The 21,144-nt window shown below is 48.9% G+C and overlaps 1 protein-coding gene across 2 annotated transcripts in view; it reads left to right on the top strand.

Annotated features, from left to right (window-relative positions):
• The first annotated feature begins 450 nt into the window (after positions 1-450).
• SRGAP3 (SLIT-ROBO Rho GTPase activating protein 3) overlaps positions 451-21,144 on the top strand; it is an 82,916-nt gene continuing 62,222 nt past the window's right edge. For both annotated transcript variants that reach the window (XM_069027667.1, XM_069027666.1), the window contains exon 1: positions 451-527. In XM_069027667.1, the coding sequence (XP_068883768.1) occupies positions 461-527 (67 nt within the window). In that variant the 5' untranslated portion in view covers positions 451-460. The remainder of the gene's footprint in view (positions 528-21,144) is intronic.

Here is a 21,144-nt window from a genome sequence, read left to right as displayed (position 1 = left end):
CCGGAGGGGCCGATCGTGCGGGGAGAGCGGGGCGCAAAACGGGGCGCTCTGCACGCAGCGGTACCGGAAGGTGCCGGAGCACGGCGGCGCTGCCCGGCCCGGGGAGCGCGGCCGAGCCGAGGGCGGCGGGGCCGGGGCGGGGCCGGGGCGGGGAAGGGGCTCCGGGACGCCCCGCCCCGCGCGCAACCTGAGCGCGGGAGCGGCGCCAGGGCCCCGCCTCGGCCGGCGGCGGGAGCGGTGGCGTTCGGCTCGGCTCGGCTCGGCTCTGCCCTGCCCGGCTCCGCTCCCGGCGGCGCTGCGCTCCCCGCGGTGCGGGCGGTGCGCGGTGTTCCCGCGGCGCGCGGTGTCCCCGGCGCCGCCAATGACGGCGGCCGCTGGCGGCGGCGGGGCCGCGGCCGGGTGAGGCGGCGGCGGAGCGCGGCGGGCGGCGGTCCCGGCGGGGCCCGCGCCCTCCCGCACGATGTCAGCGCAGGGCAAGTTCAAGAAGGACAAAGAGATCATCGCCGACTACGAGGCGCAGGTCAAAGGTGCGGAGCGGGGACCGGTGCGGGGCGCGGCGGGGCCGCCTTTGTGTGCGGGGCGGGGCCGGGACGGGCCGGCTCCGGCCGCGGGGGCTGCGCCGCCGCCCCCCGCCCCTCCCGCGCTGCGGCACCGCCGGGCGCGGGAGCCGCGGCCCCACGGAGGCACCGGCGGGCGAGTCCCGGCCCTGCCCGCTGGGCGCTGCGGGCGCCGGTGCCGTCGCCGTGCGGGGACTCGGCGTGCGAGCGGCGGTGATGGGCAGGGATTGTTCAGCCCCCGAAGCGGCGCTGGCCGGGGCTGTCCTCCGGGGGCAGCGCCCTGCGCCCACCCGGGAAGTGCCTGCCCGGGGCGCAGGGGAGCGGGACCGGTGGCTAAGGGAGCCCCGGGGCTGTGCGGTGTCGGGAGCGCTGCCCACGGCCTCCTGGTGGGGAGCGCATCGATCCTGCGGTCCTTATGTAAGGAACTTCGCCTTCGTGCTCCGGCCCCTCGCCTCCAGGCCCGCAGTCATTATTATGCAAGTGCCGGTACTGGTGCGGGGCGCGGAGCTGTGCGGCAGACGCTGCGTTTCTGAGTGCTGGAGAGGAATAAAATCAGACGTTTTGTCTATTGAGACCGCTGAGCATCGAATCTCAGGCTCCAAGTTAATTCTTGTTTCGGAGGAAAGTTGGTACCCTGTGACACATGGCAGCTCTGCAGCCCAGGGAAGGTCTGAGCAGGTTGGAGGCTGAGGGAAATGAGCCAGTGTAACCTTCGCTCTATTGAACACCCAGGGATTTTCGTGTTGGTAGCAAACTGTATTAATGGACATTTTTGGATAACTTAATAAATCTGCTCCATATTGCAATAATTGCTAATTCTGTTAGCTGATGACAATTCCTTTTCCCACCTTCAGACGGAGGATACTCTCAGCTGCTTACTTCATGCCTTTTCCTCGAACTGCCTCCTTCAGGCCCCCCACTATTATATAAAACCAGCTCCACTCTCCCTTTGCTTGGTTGTTTCATATGGGTGTGTGTGCACCACTTCATTATATTTAAGTCCAGGGCATGGTTAATTAAAAGTGTAAGACAGCTTTTCTGCAGAGTAACTTGTGCTTGTGCAAACTCAAGAGCTTCCATTTTTCTCTAGATCCCGGCTCAGCTGGGTGATGGCTGGTCTGCACAGACTCCACTTGGAAAAGTCTCTGCCTAACTGCGGCAGCGTGATGCCAGAGGGAGGGATTCTGGGGAAGGGGCTGGCTGTTGGTTTCGTGCCATTGTTTACTTTCTTGCATTTCAGTCTTTTGTAGCTGGCCTCGAAGAGTGATGGAACAGTCACAACACACCCTGCTCTGTGCCAATTACCTTTCTGCTTGTGTGTAATTTGGGCAAATTGATGTTATTGCACCCTGCAGTTAAGCAGATGAAATATTCTTTTAGCCTGTGGTATTGTTCGTTTTATGGGAGGGGATTTGCATTTGTTCCCAGAGACTGTCCCATGGTTTCATGTTATTTTCAAAGATGTCCTGGGCCTGGTGATTCCTTCTTCTTGGGTGCTCGGGTTGCAGAGGGGTCACTGGGGGCAGGACTGGTTCTGAGCTCTTCCAAAAGCTTTGCTGTGGATGTCTCCAGTGTTTTTTCTGATTGTTGTTTGTAACTGAAGTACTCATGTGCCATGATTGTTCTTGGCCCGGCTTCTGTAGCCTCATGGTTTCCATATGTGAGGCAGTTAATGTTGTAGTGTGTGAGGGTGTTACATTACACCACAGTGATCACGTTTTGGGCGCCTGTAATGCAGACAGTTTGCTGATGGGCCAGTAATAATTTCCTTGATACTGTTCTGTGCATAATTACACCTCCAGGAATGTCTGATTCCTCATGTAGGGTACTTGGTCTGTGTTTTCACCTGAACAAAGGCTGATTTTTATGTTGACAGGGTGTGAGTGTGCCTGTAGCTGGGGAGAGGTGGGCAGAGTCAGACCCCAGTGCCTGTGTCTGCTGCCTGCCTGCTGCCTTTGAGGAGGTGGCAGCTCCATCCCTGGGCACATTGGGTCTGTTACACAGTGAGGGTGGTCTTGGGATGACTGTGGTGAGGTGCAGGGGCTCCAGTGCTCACAGCTGTGACCTGATGGCCATCACTCGCTCTCTGTGGGGACCAGGGTGGGTCTGATCTTCCCACCTTGCTGAACTGTTGGAGGAGGATAACCCTCTGTCTCTGGAGGGATTGGTGCAGAGCAGGATTAGGGTTAGCCTGTGCTTCCTTCACTAAATAGGAGCAGTGTAAACAAACGTGGCTGAGCAGGCAGGACAGCAGTTGGTCATGGCATTTGTAGGGGCCCAAGGAGGGCTGGGGGCTGAGGATGCACTGCAGAAGGAGCAGAGCTTTTCTGTGCTCAGTTGTGTGTTGAGTGTGCCAGCCCAACATGGGCCAGGGCTTGTGATCATCTAAACCTTCTCTGAGGCTGTGACAGTGACCACGAGCACCCACCTCCACTTATGCTCCCTTTGTGCAGAGTCTGGCCTCTCCTGGCTTGACTGAAGGAGAGGATGTAGGCTACTTCATTATCCCAGATATCCTGTTTATTTTCTTCAAGGATTGAGTCATTACGCTATTCATATCTAATCCCTTGCTACCCTGGTGAAGACAGATGCCCAAACCTCCAGAGAAAGACTAAAATGGAAGAGAAATAGGGATAAAGAAGAGGGGAAGTGGTGGCAACGGGGACTGACAGCCAAAGGGTTGGTATGGAAATGCTTAAATATGAAGATGATAATAGATGAAAATTTGAAGAAGTGATGCTATGTTATGGAGGATGGGTCTAGAATCTGAACATGGCACAGTGCTTGTCCCCATCGCATGGACAGGAAAATGGAAGGGAGAAAGGTGGAAAACCCTGCATGTGAGCTCCAGGGCATATGTCAGCATGGATGGAAGGGAAGTAACTCCAGCAAAGCTGCATTGGAAATGCATTTGGAGACGATGTCAGAGAGGATTGGAAGTGGGCAGGGTGCTGCTGTTGTGAGGTGTCAGCCAGCGCTGGGTGAGGCAATGGTGTTGCAGCAGTGCCTCAGGTGCATGAAGCCTCTGGACTAGAGGAGCTGACAAGACACCTGGAATGACACGGAGGGGGAAAAAGTTACTTAGACTGATTACAGGAAAGTTTTGCTGGAGCCTCTAGCTCCAGCTGTTGGGAAGTAGAGCAAAGGCTGGGGTGGTTTGGGGATGGCCTGTCAGTAGCTGCAGTGTGGGAGCCGAGCCCTGCTGTGTTCGGGTGCTGCAGCCTTGGGTACAGCAATCGAGGAGCCCACGCGCTGTGTGGGGAGTGAGATTGGAAGGAGGAGGGCTGAACTGGGGAATTATCTTCATGCACAGGGTGATTTATTGGCCATGATGGCTCTGTGTCTTCCCTCCTTCCCTGGAGAACTGTGTCTGCTCCTCTCATGGTGGGAAGGAGTTGTCCTGAAAATGCATGGAAAAGATAGCAGGAGTGTGTGAGGTGCATGTGGGCCTGCGAGTGCCCTGCTGCATGCACAGTCTGTTCCTGGGTGTCTCAGAGAGGGCTAGGGGCTGATGGCTGGTCAGGGGCTGACAGTGCTACACGGTGCATGAGGCTCTGGGTTGGAGCCACTCTGCTTTTGGGAGTGGGAGTACGTGATGGCTGCTGCCTGCGGCTGCTGCAGGTGCTGTTCTTGCAGCTCTGCACAGTGTTTGCTGTCTGCCCGTGCATGGAGACCTCTCTCTCACCTCTCCTGCACACACGCAGCGCTGGCAGGCTCCTTCCCATGGTGCAGTATCTCCTGTCAGTTGTCCAGGGTCTGTCCTTCTCTTCTGCTGCTGCTTTGCACCCTCCAGCTGTCAGGACAGGAGAGAGCTGGCCCGAGTGCTGGCAGGAGATGCTTGCTGGATGGTATCAGAAAGAAAATATTTAAGAATACTTCTAGGAGGCAGGTTTTCTTATTTGCCTTAGCCTTGCAGACAGGAGTGGTGGTGTTAAAAATAAACACCAATGGAGATATGGCTGCAGATTTACAACTGCCACATGACAGCTGCCTGCGGAATACAGAACACAGCAGATCCTTGGATGCACAATTTAAAGCGCGTGTTTTCAGACGTACAGTTTTAATTGGTCTATCTGGGCAGAAATCTAAATAAATGTCTCTCCCTCATTATGGTCACATGCCTGATTTGTGGCTTTAATGCAGTAAAATGAACCAGTTATGCAGATGCAACCGCCTATGGTCCAGCATTGGAAATCTTGCAGAAAATTGGGCATTGTGTTGATTGGCTGGTAAATTTTATATTGCTTCCCGCAGTTTTGCCTTAACCCTGGCAAAGCACAGGTCCCTGTGTGATCCCTCTGGCTGCTGTTGGCAGGGAGACTGTTGTGAGGCAGTAGCATCTTGTGTCGTGTGACTGGCAGGTGACATGATCCTTTGTGATCCTGGAGGTGGGGCTCTCCAAATGGTGCATCTGGCTGCATAGTGGCAAAGGGATGACTCCTTGACTTCTGGGACTCTTGGTTGCTGTGTAAATTGATACTAAAACTAGAGTTTTGGTGGATTTAGCACATAAAAACACTAAAAACGTTTGCAGACTTGGGGCCAAAGAAAACCAATGTGTTCTTTCCCATTTTCATAAAGTTTAGGTTAATTTATCATTGCCCATTAGCTTCCTTTGACTTCTTCTATTGCAGTAGCCACATCCCTTCTTTTGTATCTGTTCTCTTTTCCTAGCTCTTCTTATCTTTCCACTTTGCTCAGAAAATGTTGGGAAAACTCCCATGCCAGATAATTTTCTAGGATGCTGGTTTGCTCAGGGGAGAAGCTTTGCTTCCCAACGAGGAGGGGCATCAAGGCTTGACATTGACAGCTCATTCGATGAAATGGTTCTGTGCAAGAGAGAAAGTTGCACCCCTTTGTGGGGGCTGGTGGGAAACTTCTGAGTGTTAATTGCAGAAACAGATAGAAAATGTCTGTTGGCTTAATTGTGCTTAACAAAATGTGGGGAAGTGTGACCCAAGGGCACCCAGCATGCCTGGCATAGCTCAGCTGGCTTTGGTGGAGCTGTATGCAGCTGATCAGATCCTGATGAATCTGATCTAGTTTCTGCTGTGAGACTTTGGGAGAACTGCTCCACACTGCTGCTGGTTGTTACCATCCTCTTCCCTGCTGTGTTTCCTCCGTGGCTCTGAGTGTGGCCCTGGCAACTGGGTTTTATAGAGCCCTCTGTGTGTAGGCACTGGGCAGGCCATGTGCAGGGATAGCAGGGAGTTTAGATATGATTCCTAATAAAGATTAATTGGCAGTCTCTAATGGAAAGAAATTGAATTTATCAGAGCTATTCCTGCAAAGTTCAAGTCCTGAGCACTTTGGCAGAGGCTGGGATGGTTCAGCTGAGCAGCAGCTCCTGTGTGCAGCTGACCACCACCAGCTCTGTGCAGCTGCTGGTGGGATGGTCCATCCATCCTCAGCAGCTCCTCCTGCTTGTCTTCATGACCAGAGGTCAGAACTGCTGAGCAGTATGTCCAGGGTCATGGCTTGTCCCAGGGCAGGGATCTGGTGGCAGGAGCTGGGGTCCTGCCGTGCTGTGAGGTGATTTAGATACAAAAGAAGGGTATTTTGGTCCTGCAAGCCTGGCTGAGTTCTTTCCTGATAGCTGGCAGGTGCCTGGGTGTGCAGCTGGCATTATTTGTCAGTCTACCTCTCCACCTGATAACAATAAAACCCTCTTACAACACTTATTCAAAGCCTGTAGCTAGTCCTGGTTCCAGGTGAAGAGTTTTAAGGGCCATCAGAGTGCAGCACCAAATGCGCTTCAGGTGCTTAGTAGATATTTATAAGCCTCTGTAAGGTGTAATATTGTCAGTTCTGTGTGCAGTTTCAGCCCCTATGAGGAGCAGGATTTACTCTCCCCTTTGCTGGCCTGTGGAAGATGGTGGGGAGCCCTCCCCTTTGAGCTCTCAAGATTTTCTCCTGCCTGGGTTTGGCTTGGTTTCAGTAGCTGTTTGACAAGCTACCATGCACAGCAGCAGCAGCAGTCACCTCCTGAAATGCTTTTAGTGACTTGGGGAGGTACCTGTGCTCCTGCTGGGTGATGGGACAGGTCACACACGTAACGCCTGGCTCGGGCTCAGGGCTGCAGAGGGTTCAGCAGCGTGTGCAGGCGTGTTCCTCGTGCCACTCTCCAGCAAAACTGGCACGAAGTAATCTCCCCTTTCTTACAACCTGGGTGGCTCTTTAGTCTTGACTATTGGTTTAATCGCAGGAGGCTTTTGCTGAGCTGCCAGCAAACCCTTCTCCTGAAAAGGTGAGTATTCCTTAGTAACAACTAATGTGCTGTGTGTGCCCCACCCGTGTGTGTTAGTGGCATGTGCCATAGCAGTGACTGAGGACGGGGAGATGGGTGAACAGTGTGAGCCTGTGTGGTGATGGGGTGTACCTGTCACTGACCTCCTTAGAGCTGCCAGCCCTTGCCCCGGGCTTCTGCTCTGGGCCTGTGGTTACTGGATGCACTTTACGCTGTTTGTGTCTTCAAGAGCCTGATTTGTAAACTTTTCCCTGACAAACTGGCCTGAGATAACTTATTTTAGATTCCCTTTTCTCTCTGAAAGGCAGTTGCAGTGGTTTGGGCAGAGGCAGCCACTGAACAGTGTATTGCAACATGGAATTTTAAGAGAGGAAGTAGGGTGTCAAAATAAAATTACTGAGGGAGTTCATGTGGCTGTGGTGTGTTGCCTGCACTGGACTCAGTCGGTGTGATGGGGCTGTGTGTTCCTTACTGCCAGGGTGCTGTGGGAGTGTTTAATGTCTGCGATTTTCCAGCAGCCTGACTTTAGAGTTCATGTGAGAAATAGCCCCATCACAGTGCAGCAGCCAGGGTCATACAGCCCTGCTGTTTATCCCAGGGTTGTGCTATTTCTTGCAGGGTTGTTGGTGCTCAGCAGTGAGGAGACAGCTGGTAGGATGGTCACGGAAGGGAGGGAGAGGTTTTAAATCTTCCTCCTTAATTTAAATATTCTCCTCTGTCTTACCAACAAAGATACGTAAAAAAGGTGCAGTGACATAATTCCAGTGTGGAAGTTGGTGCTTCCGAGCCTCTTGTGGAGGTGGGTCCCCAAATTCAGCTCTGCAGGCACAGCGTTATCAGAGGGGAGCAGCAGCAGTGCCTCTAGGCTGGTGTTCATGTGGCTGTGGAGTGTCTGTCTGTGTGTACTAGAGTGGGTTCCCCAGTATGGGAACCTCTGGCCTAGGAGGGACTGGAGAGACTGGGAGAAAGCTGCTGCTATCAGAGTCTCTTGCTTCCATGTCTTGTGCTGTTGAGCTGCCTTAATCTGCTTCCCAGAAGTGTTTCTATAGCTTTCCAAATGTCCTTTCCTGGCTATGAAGCTCTGCTGATGTTCAAGGAGATTATTGTTGTGGTGCAGGTAATAGTCTGGAAACTGCAAATTTTGGGAAAATTACACAGCCACACTGTGCCCAGCAGCTTCTGAGAAGAATTTGCATTAGTATTGGTTGGTCTTCTTGCCTTTGAAGTTGGAGAATGGTTTTGAAGAGGGGAAAGATACCTCCAACTTTTTCACCTCAGCCTTTGGGAGGAACACTTGTGTCTGTGGCAAGAGATGGCAGTCAGTGGAATGTGTCTGGCTTCCCAAAGTAGCTCTGGAAAACATTACTCCATCTTGTAGCAATGGCAGGTGTGCAGGACAGCTGAGGAACTTGCTGCTAGAAGAACTGTGGAGTTAAATGGTCTCAGTGTCTGTATTAGCTGGGGGAGGAGAGGGGGTTGCTCCTGTGTTGAGCATCTCTTGATGCCCTGCCTCAGGCAGAGGAGAGGGAATGCCTCTCTTTGGGATTCTGTTCATCCTGCTGCTTCTTGGAATGCTCAGGGCAGCACTCCAGGGCAGGGATTTTATCCACGTGGTTTATGCTTTAGTTATTAAGGGAGACAGCAAAGTGAGCTGTAGTGGTGGGGTGAAGCTCGGTGCTGTTTTGCTCGGGTTTGTATTTTAAGAGTAAATATTTAAGAAGAGAGGAGGATACAGGCGTGTAAATAACCACAGTTCAGGAGATGGAGGACTGACTTTAATGATTCCCATTAAGGGAAAAGGGAATCTGGTTTTCTGTGGCTTTTCTTCATCTGTTGGTCCAACTTTGTGGAGCAGTGTTGCACACAGCAGGACTGCAGTGTAAGGCCCTGTCGTGGACTTGCTGAAGTAGTGGCTTCCCCTTCACCATGACAGAGCCCCAAAGACCCGTTTTCTTCTTGCTGCTGTAGTGTTGCTGCTTTGTTTGTTTGTTTGAAGAGTGGTTTGAGGTCTTGCTGCTTGTTTGTTTGAAGAGTTGTTTTTGGTCTCCGGGTGCTTCTGTGGCATGGTGAGAGCCTGAGGGGATGTTGTGCGTTTGGAGCTTCAAGAGGAGATGACCTCAAGAACAGATTTCTAAGCTCAAGATCATCAGTTTAACAATTTTTAGATGCTGGCCTCATGTGTGTGCAAAGTTTTTCTCTCTGTCAAATGCACTGATAAATCAGTAGTTGCTTCATGGGAATAACGTGGGTATTGGTAAGGATTGAAAATGCTTCCCCTGACCAAGGTGCCAGAATTCTGCTCTACTGTATGGTGAATGCTTTCCAGAAACTTTCTGTGTGTGTAACCTTATGGCCTGCCAGCAGCTGGGATCCGAGGGAGCTCACACAGTGAGTGCTTTGGAACATCACTATCAGTGTAAAAGCTCTGGCTCAGAGCCTGGCTGCAATAGGTAGCACTGGCTGCCTGGTCCTAGTGACCTGATGGCTCTAAGTGGACTGGGTTTAGTAAGATGCCTGTCTTTAAATCTCCACTCCCTTTTTTTTTACTTCAGGGAAGTTTGACTCTCATGACACTTTAATCATTGAGATTATGGGACTCATGGAAGAGTAAGGACAAGAGATCAGACTGGTGGTGTGGCAGCCTAAAGCTTTTGTGTTGGCAAACACTTCAGAGACAATTGAAGATTTTTGGGAAAAGCTTAAATGATGTTTCGTTCAAGACAGCTTGTTAGTATTGGAAATTTTAAAGATACAGACTTGTATCTGAGCTGGAGAGAGCGAAATCCTGCTGCCATTTTGCAGTGTTGGCAGCATTAGCAGGACTGAAGCTGCAGGAGAGCTTGAAGATGGGAGCTGCATTGCCAGAGAGTGATGGCCAGGAGGGAAAGCCATGTGCAGACAAGTCCAGTTTGGGAATGTTGCCCTGATATGGAATGCAGTGTGGGTCAGTGGGCTGTGGCTTAGGACAAGATGGGAATGGTGTGAAAAATGCTGTGTTTAGCTGCTCCGTTAGTGCGGGAGGAAACACTGCCAGCAAGATTACCCTGCCAACAGCAGAGAGTATATTTAGCTTTTTCTTAAAATCCCCATCTACTGCTCCTGCATGCCCTCAGAAGCTGATTAGTCACTCCAGACTGATGCTGGTGCTGAGCGGGTGACCTGTGGTCACTGTGGAGTGGGGTCTCTGGACCTTGTAAGCCAGATGGGGATGTCTGTTCAGTGACATCTCTGGAAGGATGCTGTGGACCACTGACCAGCAGCGACTTCCACTGGAAGGAGATAGGCCCCCAGTTGACGAAGATCTATTGGGCCTTCTAAGAAAATGTTATTGTAGGCACCTGTTCTTACTCCTCTGTTATTTAGGAGAGTGTGCTGATTCCTCTGGAAGGACAGTGTGCCCTAAATGATCCTTAAGTGGTGCGGAAGTCCTGCTCTGGCCAAAAGAGAGAGAGTTTAATTTGAAAATATGCTCAGCGGCTGTCAACCATGTCAGTGTGGGTTTAAGCAAATCCTCTTGAGTGGGTGGGATGTCTCCCATGGACTGTGGCCTGTGGTGCTTCATGCCCTTGGGATCATGTGTCGAAATCCGTGTTCACATAAGGGACCATGCAGTGCATGTTGCAGCATTAGGAAAGAGTTATGGTGATCCTTCACCTTCCTCTTCATCGTGCAGTGGCTGAAACCTGTCCACACCCACCCCTCCAGCAGGACCAGTCAGGGGAAACTCTTCCTTTGGGATGTCCCTTCCTGTAGGTAAAAATTCTTGTTGGTTGTCACATGGAGGACCTCAGCAGTAAGGTGTGTGCCACTGGGTGCTTCCCGCTCACCCCTGCTCAGTGCAGTCACACTCTACCAGTGCAGGCTGGAGAACTGTGGGGTGTTTTTGTTTTGCTGTGTTGCCTAATGGCTATTTCTCTTCCAAAGTGGGCATGTTTTCCAAAGGGCTGAGTACTTTTACCATCAATATTGTATACAGTGAAGCATGCTGAGGCCAGCACAAGTGAGTATCGTGCTTCAGGGTGGAATGTGATTGCTGGAGAGATCAGAAAACAAATTTCCCTGTGCAGAATACGCAATTGGCTGGATATGTTAGTTTCACCTGCAGCATTGAAGCAATGCCCTGAGAGGCCACTGGATTAAGTTACACTGGCATGTCTGTAAATACTCGTGTAATAGCTTCAAAACAGTTAAGAGTATTAATGGCTGTATTTTCCCAGCACTTCCAAGAGGCAGGTGGGATGAGGCAGCAGCATGGGGACTTGGGTGGGAGGGCAGTCCTTAGGAGCAGGAGCAGCAGTGGGGTCCCTGCCTCTGCCCCTGTGTGGGGGCTGTGCAGTGGCCGTGTGTCCTCCCCCAGCGGTGTGAGCCCCCGTGGACCCTGTGCTGGGCTGAGCTGCGGGGACCGGTCACCGTGGTCCGGCTGCCCTGCCGGTCTCCCAGCTCGGCTTCCTGTGCAGGGGAGGCACTTGGCTCCTGGGGCAGGACAAAGTGTTCTCTGTCTGTGGGGCACAAATGGATGGATCTTCCCCAGCACCGTGCGTAACTTCACGTGATGGAGATGTACTGCAGCTCCAGGAGAGAGCAGGCTGCACCAAGCTTGCAGCCGTCGTGGATGGGGAAATGCTGGTTTCTGAGGTGTTGTACAGAAATCCTGATAGCCTGGGAGAGCTTGCCTCACTCTGGGAACAAAACCATTTGTTGTGTCACACCTTGGGGAACGTGAACTGTGTCTCTGGATGGGGCTGGGCATCAGGCAGGGAGAGATGGAGAAGCCGGACGCATTGTAGAGGTCATTCTGTAGCAGATGGCTGGTGAGCGCCCTGTGAGGGTGTGAGGTCTTCGTGCATTCTGTGCTGCACCCAGTGCAAGGGCGACATCCTGGTCAGAGCTCTTGGAATTGGGTTTTACAGTCATAGATAGAAACTCTTGTATTCTGCCAGCTTTTCCTTGAATCGTTCTTGATTTTGCTTTCCATTAAATAAATGTTTTGTAGGGAATTTCCTATTGCTCTGTTCTTTTTTACCGCTAAAGTGAATGGAACTTCTACTCTGGTAATAAATGAACCTGGAAATCAGGATCTCCACTGTAATTGGATTTTTCAAATAGTTCAGGAAGAGCCCGAGGAAGTGTGGCAAAAAAAGAGTTTTGATTTGGAATAGATCAAGTAACCTGGGAATCAGACTCTCAGTAGGTTCTTTCAAAGCATTTTTTGTTTCTTTTAACATCCTTGCTGGATCGTGTTCTGAGTGACTCACAGCTTTAAAAGCGTTTTTTCCTGCATGTTTTTTCCTGCTTGTGTGCTCTTGACCTACTCTCGCTAAAATTCCTGAAGAAATACTAAGTAAACATATTGTAAGTGAAAATGTCATATTATAAACCCCTGAAAGTGAAACCATTACAAAGAGTACTCATGTAGTCATTGTTCTTCAGGATGGCAGTGCGAGATGTGAGACTGTTGAAATAACAACAATGTGTTCCATGGCAGAGGTCAGCTCCAAAGTAAGGGAGAGTGGGAAGAAGAGGAAAAAAGAAATGCACACTCTTTTCCTCTCCTCCTGATCACACAGTGTGTACTCGTGCATCCCTGGGACTGTGTTGTTGATGTAGCTGCCTACTGCTTTTAAATGCCTGCCCAGGGCGGTGGGGAGACATCTGTGTTGCATGGGAGAAGAGCCTGGAGCAGATGGTGTACCTTTCTTAAGGCTCTGGATGGAAGGAAGTAATTTTGCAGGTCACAAAGCCAGAGAGTAACTTCAAAATTAAACTTTCATTGGGAATTTAGTGGCGATTGGTCATGGGAATAGTCACAGGTTGTGTCCCTAGGATTTCCCTGACTGTGTGTGAGAGCTGGGTGCAAACCCCAGCTACCCCGCTGGTTTCTGGCACATGGAGTCTTGTCGGTGTGCCAAGAATTTACATGGAGGCTGGTCACGTTATGACTGTGAGTTTGCTGCAGTGTCCTTGTCTGTGGTGTACATCACAATGACAATGAAAAAGACATTTATGGTCACCAAGCTAACTACTGAGCCTGCAGAAATTCATGGTGGCAGTATAGTATGCCTTTGGAAGAAAGAAAAAACCTTCAGCATCCTCTTCTTTCACTTTTCTGGGGTCTTCACCAGGCTGAAAGTGTCCAGAGTTTGTTGGGAAGAACTCCTTGTCCCCAGTCTTTCTGTGAAGAGACTCAAGTTTCCCAGTAGCTTAACAGCTCTTTGTCAGCCTGCATCCAAATGACTTGCCGGGGCAGAAGGACAGCTGGTCTCTGCAGGCCAAGGTGTTAGCTGTGGCTCCAGTTGCAGCTTCAGTGGGCACCCGACATCCTCAACTTCTGGAATCACCCTGACAGAGCTGCTGAGCTTTCCCGTTCTCCTGCATTGCTAGGCCCATCCCAGGATGAGGCTGTCTGTGTGTCTTCCATGGCACTGCCACTGCTCCCCTTTGCTGTTGTCCCTAAGTGCTGCCTGCTCGGCGTTGCACTGTGGGGCTCTGTGCTCTTTAATTGTTGTTTGTCGTCGTGGGAATTGCTTGTTCTAAAACCAATTACAACCTGACAAAACTGATTTGCCTTATTTACAAATACATCCATCTGGTCGTGGATTGCCTGATAGCGCTGCCAGAACAATGTGAGGCCTTGATTGCTGCTGCTGAGTTACCAAAGGGTTCCTGTGCCGGCATCGCCTGGAGCCGCGCGGTGCTTTGCTGCACGGGTGTTCTTTGTAGGACAGAGGGAATTAATGATTGAAATAACAAATGCTACATAAACCAAAGAGAGATAAAGCATTGTGTGGTGCATCCTGGCCCCAGCCAGGGAGCTTCGCTGCCCACGTGGAGTGAGCGATGTGCTGGAGGTGCTGGTGCAGCGGCTGCAGAGCAGCCCCTGGGAGCGCCAGTGCCCGCTGCATCCGGCACCACGCAGGTGGTGGGTGAGCTCTCTGCCCTGCTCATAGAGGAGCTGTGTTAGGAGGGGGATGCACACGCACGTGCTGGAGCTGGGAGGCTGGAAACCTGGACTGTTTGGAAGGGGCTGGTGGTGGGTACCACTCAGGTGTGTGTTCTGTGCCCTTTGGCTGCTGCAACAGCTGTGGGAACCCAGATTGCAGGATCCCCACCTGAGAAAAGCTGGCAGATTCCTAATCTTCCAGAAACCTGTTTGATAATCGAGGCAGGACTAGATTCCTGCATGGAAGCTATAGTCTCAGGATAAGGTTCATGTAGGCAAGAGGAGGTGGCAGGTACCTGGGGTGCGAGACTCGATTTCTGTGTGTTCCTGGAACACAGTTTTGAAAAGGCTCAAAAAAGGAGAAAAATGAATGGCTGGTGTCAGGACATTGGAGATAAAAACCATCACATCTGGTAGCTGAAACTGTTTCACACTATTTTCGTTTTCCTATAAATGTTCAGTTGCAGCTTAAAAAAGAACTGAGACATTATGAGTCAGTTCTGATTTCACCCTTGGGCCAGCAGTTCAAAGCTGAATATAGTGAATTTCAGAAGCCTTCACTAACAGCCTCTGTTCCTTGTTTACTCTGTGTGTGGCCCACAGGGGGGAGGAAACATACAGACATACGTATATAAACAAATATAGCATGAGGAAAACAAGGAAGAGTTGCCCCCTAAAATAAGTAATTGAGATTAGTGTAGCTGGGTTTTGGCAAGTAACTGGAGGTGAGGGAGTTAGTCATTGTGAATAATTGATATGAGAAATTCAGACCTGTTTTTGTTTGCGATTTATCTAGGAATGAACTTTAACTTTTATATTTATGAATAATCACTCAGTTTTCTCTGGCTGGCTGAATAACTGAAAATTCATAAATTGGGATTAACTGGCAGTACAGAATACTGCAATCTGCATATGAAAACCTGTGTTTACATGGATCTAAGTTTTTTCGATTCCCTGTCGCCATAGCAATGAAAGATTTTCCATAGGGGTGAGCTAGTCTGGCAGTGGGAGCGTGAGGTAGGATATTCCCATTTTACCTCCAGATCTCTGAATGTACTTTGACCTCAACTCAGATTTTTAGTACCCCATTAATGTGGGCTTTTGGTGTTGGGCTTCTTGTAATTGGTGACTGTTACCGTGCTGAAACTGGTGTTTGTGTTATAATCTGTGGTTTCCCCGATTCTCAGCAGTATCTTTTTCCTGTTCCTGTTAAGAGGTTTTTCATAACATTTTTTCTGAAATTCATTGGAAGGAAATAACAGCCCCTTGATTTTCCTCATGGCCCCACCATCCAGTGTGTGCTGGTGCAGCCAGCTGTGGAGATGCTTGAGAGGAGCCTGGGATTGTACAGTGCTGTTCACATGAGGACTGGTTTTGTTCACTAGTTTTAAATCCAAATAGAAAATTATACTTCCATGTTGATGATCTTTTCCTTGAAACATAATTATAGCTCTGTATAATGCAGCTGTTCCTTATCTCAGTAAAATATCCTGGCTGGAAGCAACTTATTGAACATAATTTATGAGCAAAGGCATCTTGTGACATTTTTTGGGAGAGGGAGAGAGAAAAGAATCCATTAAAATTGGCAGTAAAATTGTTAGGATAAACTGTGAATTTTAAAAAAGTTTGTTTGCTTATAGTTTTTAATGAAATCTATGGCTAAGTTTAGGTGTGTTCTTTACACATTCCTTAGTTTGGACAACTACTCTGCTTTGTTTTGTTCAGTTTCAGCGTTCATTTGAATCAAAAGCTCCTAAATTAAAAGGAGATTTTCTACTGAATTAATTCTGCTGAGTTTGGAATTAATCCTTAATAAGAGATAGTCACATAATATATATTCATTATTTCAGGGAAATATTAATATGTAGCCTTCCACCTTTTCACTAAAGTGACTGTAATTTTATTCATAATTTAAATTTTAAAACTTACAATAAAAGTATGAATCTCGAGTTTGATCTTAAAAGTTCCAATAAGTTAGAAATATGCAATTATTTGTAAGGGTCTCAGCTGTTTTCTTTCCTGTACTTTGCCTTGTGGTCAATCTGTCTGTAGCCTGTGCCTTCCTCAGCTCCAACGTGTCTTCCTTAATGAGTTCCCTGAAGGCCATTCCGTGTGATTTTTCCCAAACAGGGAGTGAGCACAAGGCCATCAAACGCTGTGGCTCTGTGTGCTCGGATAAATGAGATGTCCCTCCCTCCAAGAGCAGCACGTGGCTCCTGGGAGAAGGTCCATGTGTATTTCACTAAAATATTTTTAGCTGTACCCTTTTTGTATTTATAAGTGTGATTTTTGGGTGTTTGCAAGGGGATTTCTGTGGCCTGCCAGGGTGCCGGGGCAGCCAGGCTTTCCCTCAGATCTGCAGCGTGGCCTGGCTGCCCTGCGCTGGGGAGGGCAGGAAGGCAGTGACATCCCCTTGGCTCTGTGGGAGAGGTTGCTTAGCCAAAAAACTTCCCTAACTAACGCCTCTCTTCTGTATCTTTATATCTTCCTGGCAGAGCAGACGTCTTTGACAGATGCTCATCTAGTCTGTTGATAAAATCCTGCAGTGCTGGGAGATCTGACATCCTCCCTGGGTAGTCTGTTAACTGATTTGATAGTTTTTTCCCAGTACTGAAACTAAATTTTATTTTGTGTAGAGGAGGTGACTTGTTTCTGTGCTTTCCTTGGTGCTTGTGAAATGGGATTCTCTGAGGACAAAATTGCTTCAGAGAAATCATAACATTTTTCTGAGAGTCCAGTTGTATCCTAGGTGAAGCAAACAGTTGCTCTGGCAGTCTTCCAGCTGGAGTGTGGGACTGGTGTGGTCAGGGAGGTGCTGTGTGTTCTGAGTGAGTGCGGCTGACGGACCCAGTGGTTGTGCTGCTGCTGCTCAAAGGCACCTCGAGAGGCTTGGAGAGACAGGCAGCAGAGTCTTGTGAAGTTCAGCAAGGGAAGTGCCACATCCTGCAAGTCTTTTTTTCCCAAAAGATAGGGAAATAGTCCTTTTAGACTCACTGTACTGTTACAGGTTACATTTCTTAAAAAGCACACTAATAAAATAATGGTGGGCTGGTCTCTGACTGGATTTAAAATGTTTCTTATAATTCACTAATGTCTTTCCCATCACGTTGCAAGAATGTGTGCTGTGACTTTGAGGAGGCAGCAAATGCAATTTGCAGAGAATTCTGAACTGCCATTTATTTTAAGCAAGATCTTAGTTCTCACTTGGAGTTTCCTGCCATTGCTGAGAAGGCTGACACATTTCTCCTTGTTCTTGTGTGCTATTTAATCCTATTAGTGTGCTGGAGGCCCCCCTAAATCATGCTATGTGAAGCCATTCAGGTCAGTACAGTTTAATGGAGGGAATAAATGTGGGGTGCTTGCCTTGGAGCCTGTGGGGCCACATTTGGTGGTGGGGCCTGAGCTGATTCCAGCCCTTCCTGCTCCTGGCCTGAGGGACCCAGTGTGTGCCTGGCCATCAGTGAAGCAGCACCCTGGGAGTCAATGACAAATACTTCTACAACCTTCTGTTTGCGTCCTCTTATTGGCAATATCTTTTGTCTTCTTCTTGGTAATATCTTTTTCCTCTTTTGGTATCTTCATTAATATAGATTCCTATAGAATTTTGCTAAGAGCAGACCAGCTGATCTTTGGCAAGATGGTGCTTTAGACAAAGAGCAGGAGCTGTGCTTCTGTGTGCTTCTTTGCTGAGCAGAGTAACTCTGTACCCCTGCAGTAAGGACTCAGCTGTCCTCCCTGTCCTGCTGTCAGTGCAGGAGGTGCCCTTTATCACTGATAGAAGCTGTCAGTGCTGGTGAAACTTAGCATTTTGTCCTATTTTTGCATTTATTAGCATACACTGATTATTCATAGCAATAATTGCCCTTTACCAATTCACATTAATTTAGATGGCTTTTGAAAAGCAATCAAGAAGAGTGGGAATGATAATGCATCAAAGGCATATGGCACAAAAGAAATAGGGTGCATTTCATGTAAGTGACCATGTCAAGACACTGTCAGCTTTTCCCTTCAGATTGCAGTTATTGGAACTTCATTTGATGGTTGTGGCTAAAGGTCACAATGTGCTCCCTACCTCAGAAGTCCATTCATGCTCTTTGTCTCACTGCTGTGTCCCTTCAGAAAGGAACAGCATCATCTTACGGGGGGACAGCATGAAAGCAGGCAAAACCACATGCTAAGTCATTTCACCATTCCAAAGTGCCTTGCCTGTCCCTGCACAGGTGTGCTTTTATTATCAGGGAGCACATGGAGCTTTGAGGATACAACAGATTTTTGTCTGCCCTCAGCCACAAGGAAGAGCACTGGAGTCTTCTTCGTGGCTGGGGCCAGCATGTTTCTTTTGCAGGGGGGAGGGTCTTGACAGTACAGTCAGATCTTGGGCGTGTCTGCAGGGTCACACACCTCTGCAGTGCTGTGAAGCATTACTGTGTCTAGATCGTCAAGAGTCTTCTCTGACTTTGAACTAGGCAATGCAGATGAAAATCTGAGTGTCACATGGGACTCATGGCCTAAAAGTACTGACTGTGTTCTTTTGCTCTGGGTTACAGATGCTGCTCTGAAAGCCAAATGTGATGTGATGAAATAAGAGTGCCTTGGTAGACAGAGATGTGCAGTGAGTAATCGTTAGAGATGGGCAGGAAAAGGCAGGATTCAGTTCAGGTCAGAGGACAGGCTGACCAGTGGAGGGGAGATGGGGCTCCAGGGGTCATGCACATATTGGAGGAGGAGAGCAACAAGCGTATATAGGGTTAGTGTTCGTGATGCTTCAGTGGCTAAAACCTTGTTTTCTCAATTCAGGGAGATACATTCTTCTGTTTTTCAAATGAGCTTGAAACGGCTCCTGTGCAGATTGGTACAAGTGTTGGATCAGCTGGTGCTGCTCGGCAGGAGCAGCTCCACAGCCCAGTGTGATTCCTGTCAATATTGGCTGCTTGTAGTGAGCACAAGTCATCCCTGATTGGAAGTGTCTCACAGAGGGAACGGCTCTTGCACAGAAAACAAACACCACTGAGCTGTGTCAGATATAGCTCCTGGATTATTTTGCTGACATTGTCAGAATTTTAGTAACTGAGAAGAAATCTCCATTGAGGAACATTTGCAGGGGGTTGGTTACACACTTCATGTGCAGGGAGGGGTGGGTGTCAGTTCTGTTAGTCTGGAATAATGTGTTGTCAGGAGATATGAAGCTGGGATGCTGCTCAGGCTGGCTCTGTGGATTCTGCTGCACGTCATTAATACACTGTTCCGCATTCCATGTGCATTATTTTCGGCTAAATAAGTGAGCCCCTAAGTTCATCACTGCTTCAGCTTTGTGCTGTCAGATTGGAATGAGGACACGCTTTGAATCTGTGTGATAGAGTGGGACTTGTTCCACCAGAGGCTTGTATTAAAGGAGAAACACAGTTATTGTAGGATTGGAGACTTCTGTTTATTCCTGGCACTGATGGCAGGATGTAATCATAAAATTAGGAATTCGTGTGAGGAACAGTGACAGCATGCTGCCACCTTTGTTTGAAATTTTGTATCTTTAAAGAGTCTTTGTACAGCATAAGGAGAAGAGGAAAATACAGTTTTCCACCAGCAGTTTTTCATTACTTCATTTGATTTATGAATCATTTGGTAAGCATGGATGTGCAATAGGAAAGAATACTTTGACACAAAAAGATTGTGAATGTTTTCTTTCACTTTGGGGTCTGAACTCGTGAGATCCCCTATCTGGGACCTCAAGAATTCCTTGGACTACTCCATGCTTACCCCTTGGCAGCAGTAGCTGCAATTTCAGGGGGTTATTTAGTCCATAAAGTGCTATTGAACAGTGATGGCAAACTGTTCACATGGGCAAGTTTGTCTTGTTTGTGCCAAGATGGGCCGAGACGGTTTCGGAGCAGGGAGGAAATGTGTCCCCAGTGTGCCTAAGATACCGTGCTGTGCACAGGGGGTCTGGGCTGAATCCCAAACGTGCTGAGGCTGACTCCTGTCCCTGTGCACGCCCCCATCTCCACCTTTCCAGGCTGCCTTTTGTCTTCCCTCACACCTGGTTTGCTCATCTTGCTCAAGAGACGAGAGAAGGCATTTTACAGTGTTGGTTTAGGTGAGTCTTTAGGCTCCAGTTCAGGTCTAGGTGAGTGAAGAGATGGTGCTAAACATACTTCAGAATCACGTAAATGGGCAATTTGATGTGTGGGAGAGAATGAGAATAACACATGGAGCAAAGGAAGGAAAGGCTGGCTCTTGGGAGGAGCCCAAGGGACTCTTATTCTTCAGTGAGTCCATCCAAGCAGGTGGTGATGGATGTCTGAAAGGCAGAGGTTAAAGGTGCCTCTGAAGGAGCTGTTGAGTTCCCCCTGAGAAGGGAGGTGGCCCCTTTGTGATGCTGTTTCCCGGGATAAATGGTACCAGAGGGAAGCATAAAGGGAACTCTGGCCCTGGAGCAGGCAGAGGTGTGAGGTGGAGCCTGTTGGTGAGCAGCTGCACTCAGAGAGCTCTTGTGCACATTCTGCCATTTTAAGGGAGTAAGATTGTGGCTGATGCCTTCAAAACACAGGAGGGTTAGAGCAGAAGAGAGAACGCATGTTTGGAACGCTCCCAAGGTGTAACATATTGCCCATGTATTATGTAGGCTCGGGAAATGATGTTTAAAGTAGCTGAGCCCACAGGCTACTTGGACAAAGCAAATATTAAGACCATTAAGTTCTCTTCTTGCTAAGCTTGACTTGTCCTTGTTATTAAGGTCACTTCAGTGCGTATTTTGATAACTGTGAGGTTCTTGTGTAACCGCTTTGTGCTTAAATTTTTTTTTTAATTCAGTTGGAAAACATTTTGCCAGATTTTTGTCAAGCTGTCAGTGAGGGCTTTGTTACATGCAGGAGTGATAGAGAAACACTTTTGAAAGTAATTTTTCTTCTTTTTCACTCTTAGGCTGACAAATCAGGAGAAGCAGCTTTTCTGGTCATGTAGGTCAAGCAGAGAGAAAGGGAATGGTTCTCGGAGGGACTGCAGGTGTGGTGCTGGGTTGGAAGGGGTTGAGACCCTGTCAGTCACTGCAGGGAGTGCACAGGGAGCGTCAGTTCCATGTGTTTTTATAAGCCTGTTCCAATGTCAAACCCTGTCCTAAAAATGTGCTAAAATTGCCTGAGGATATTGACCCCTCAAGATGATCTCAGGGCCAAGGGAAGTTCAAGATTCCTGCTCAGAGAAACTCAGCATTTCAAAAGCGGATTTTGGGAGGGCTAGGGTAAAAAAAATTCCATATGGAATACAGGCTCACAGGTAACAATAACACATTAGGTGATGATGATGTGTGTAAGGCACTGCTGCTGCCTAAACCCTCTGTTTTAGCTTATTTATACCAACCTGTAGCAAATCTTTCCTCTGTCTTTGAAACTAATTGCTCTCTTTAA

Source organism: Aphelocoma coerulescens, chromosome 12 (assembly GCF_041296385.1).
Source record: "Aphelocoma coerulescens isolate FSJ_1873_10779 chromosome 12, UR_Acoe_1.0, whole genome shotgun sequence".
In the NCBI taxonomy this organism is placed as follows: domain Eukaryota; kingdom Metazoa; phylum Chordata; class Aves; order Passeriformes; family Corvidae; genus Aphelocoma; species Aphelocoma coerulescens.
This window is presented reverse-complemented; position numbering and strand designations above follow the sequence as displayed.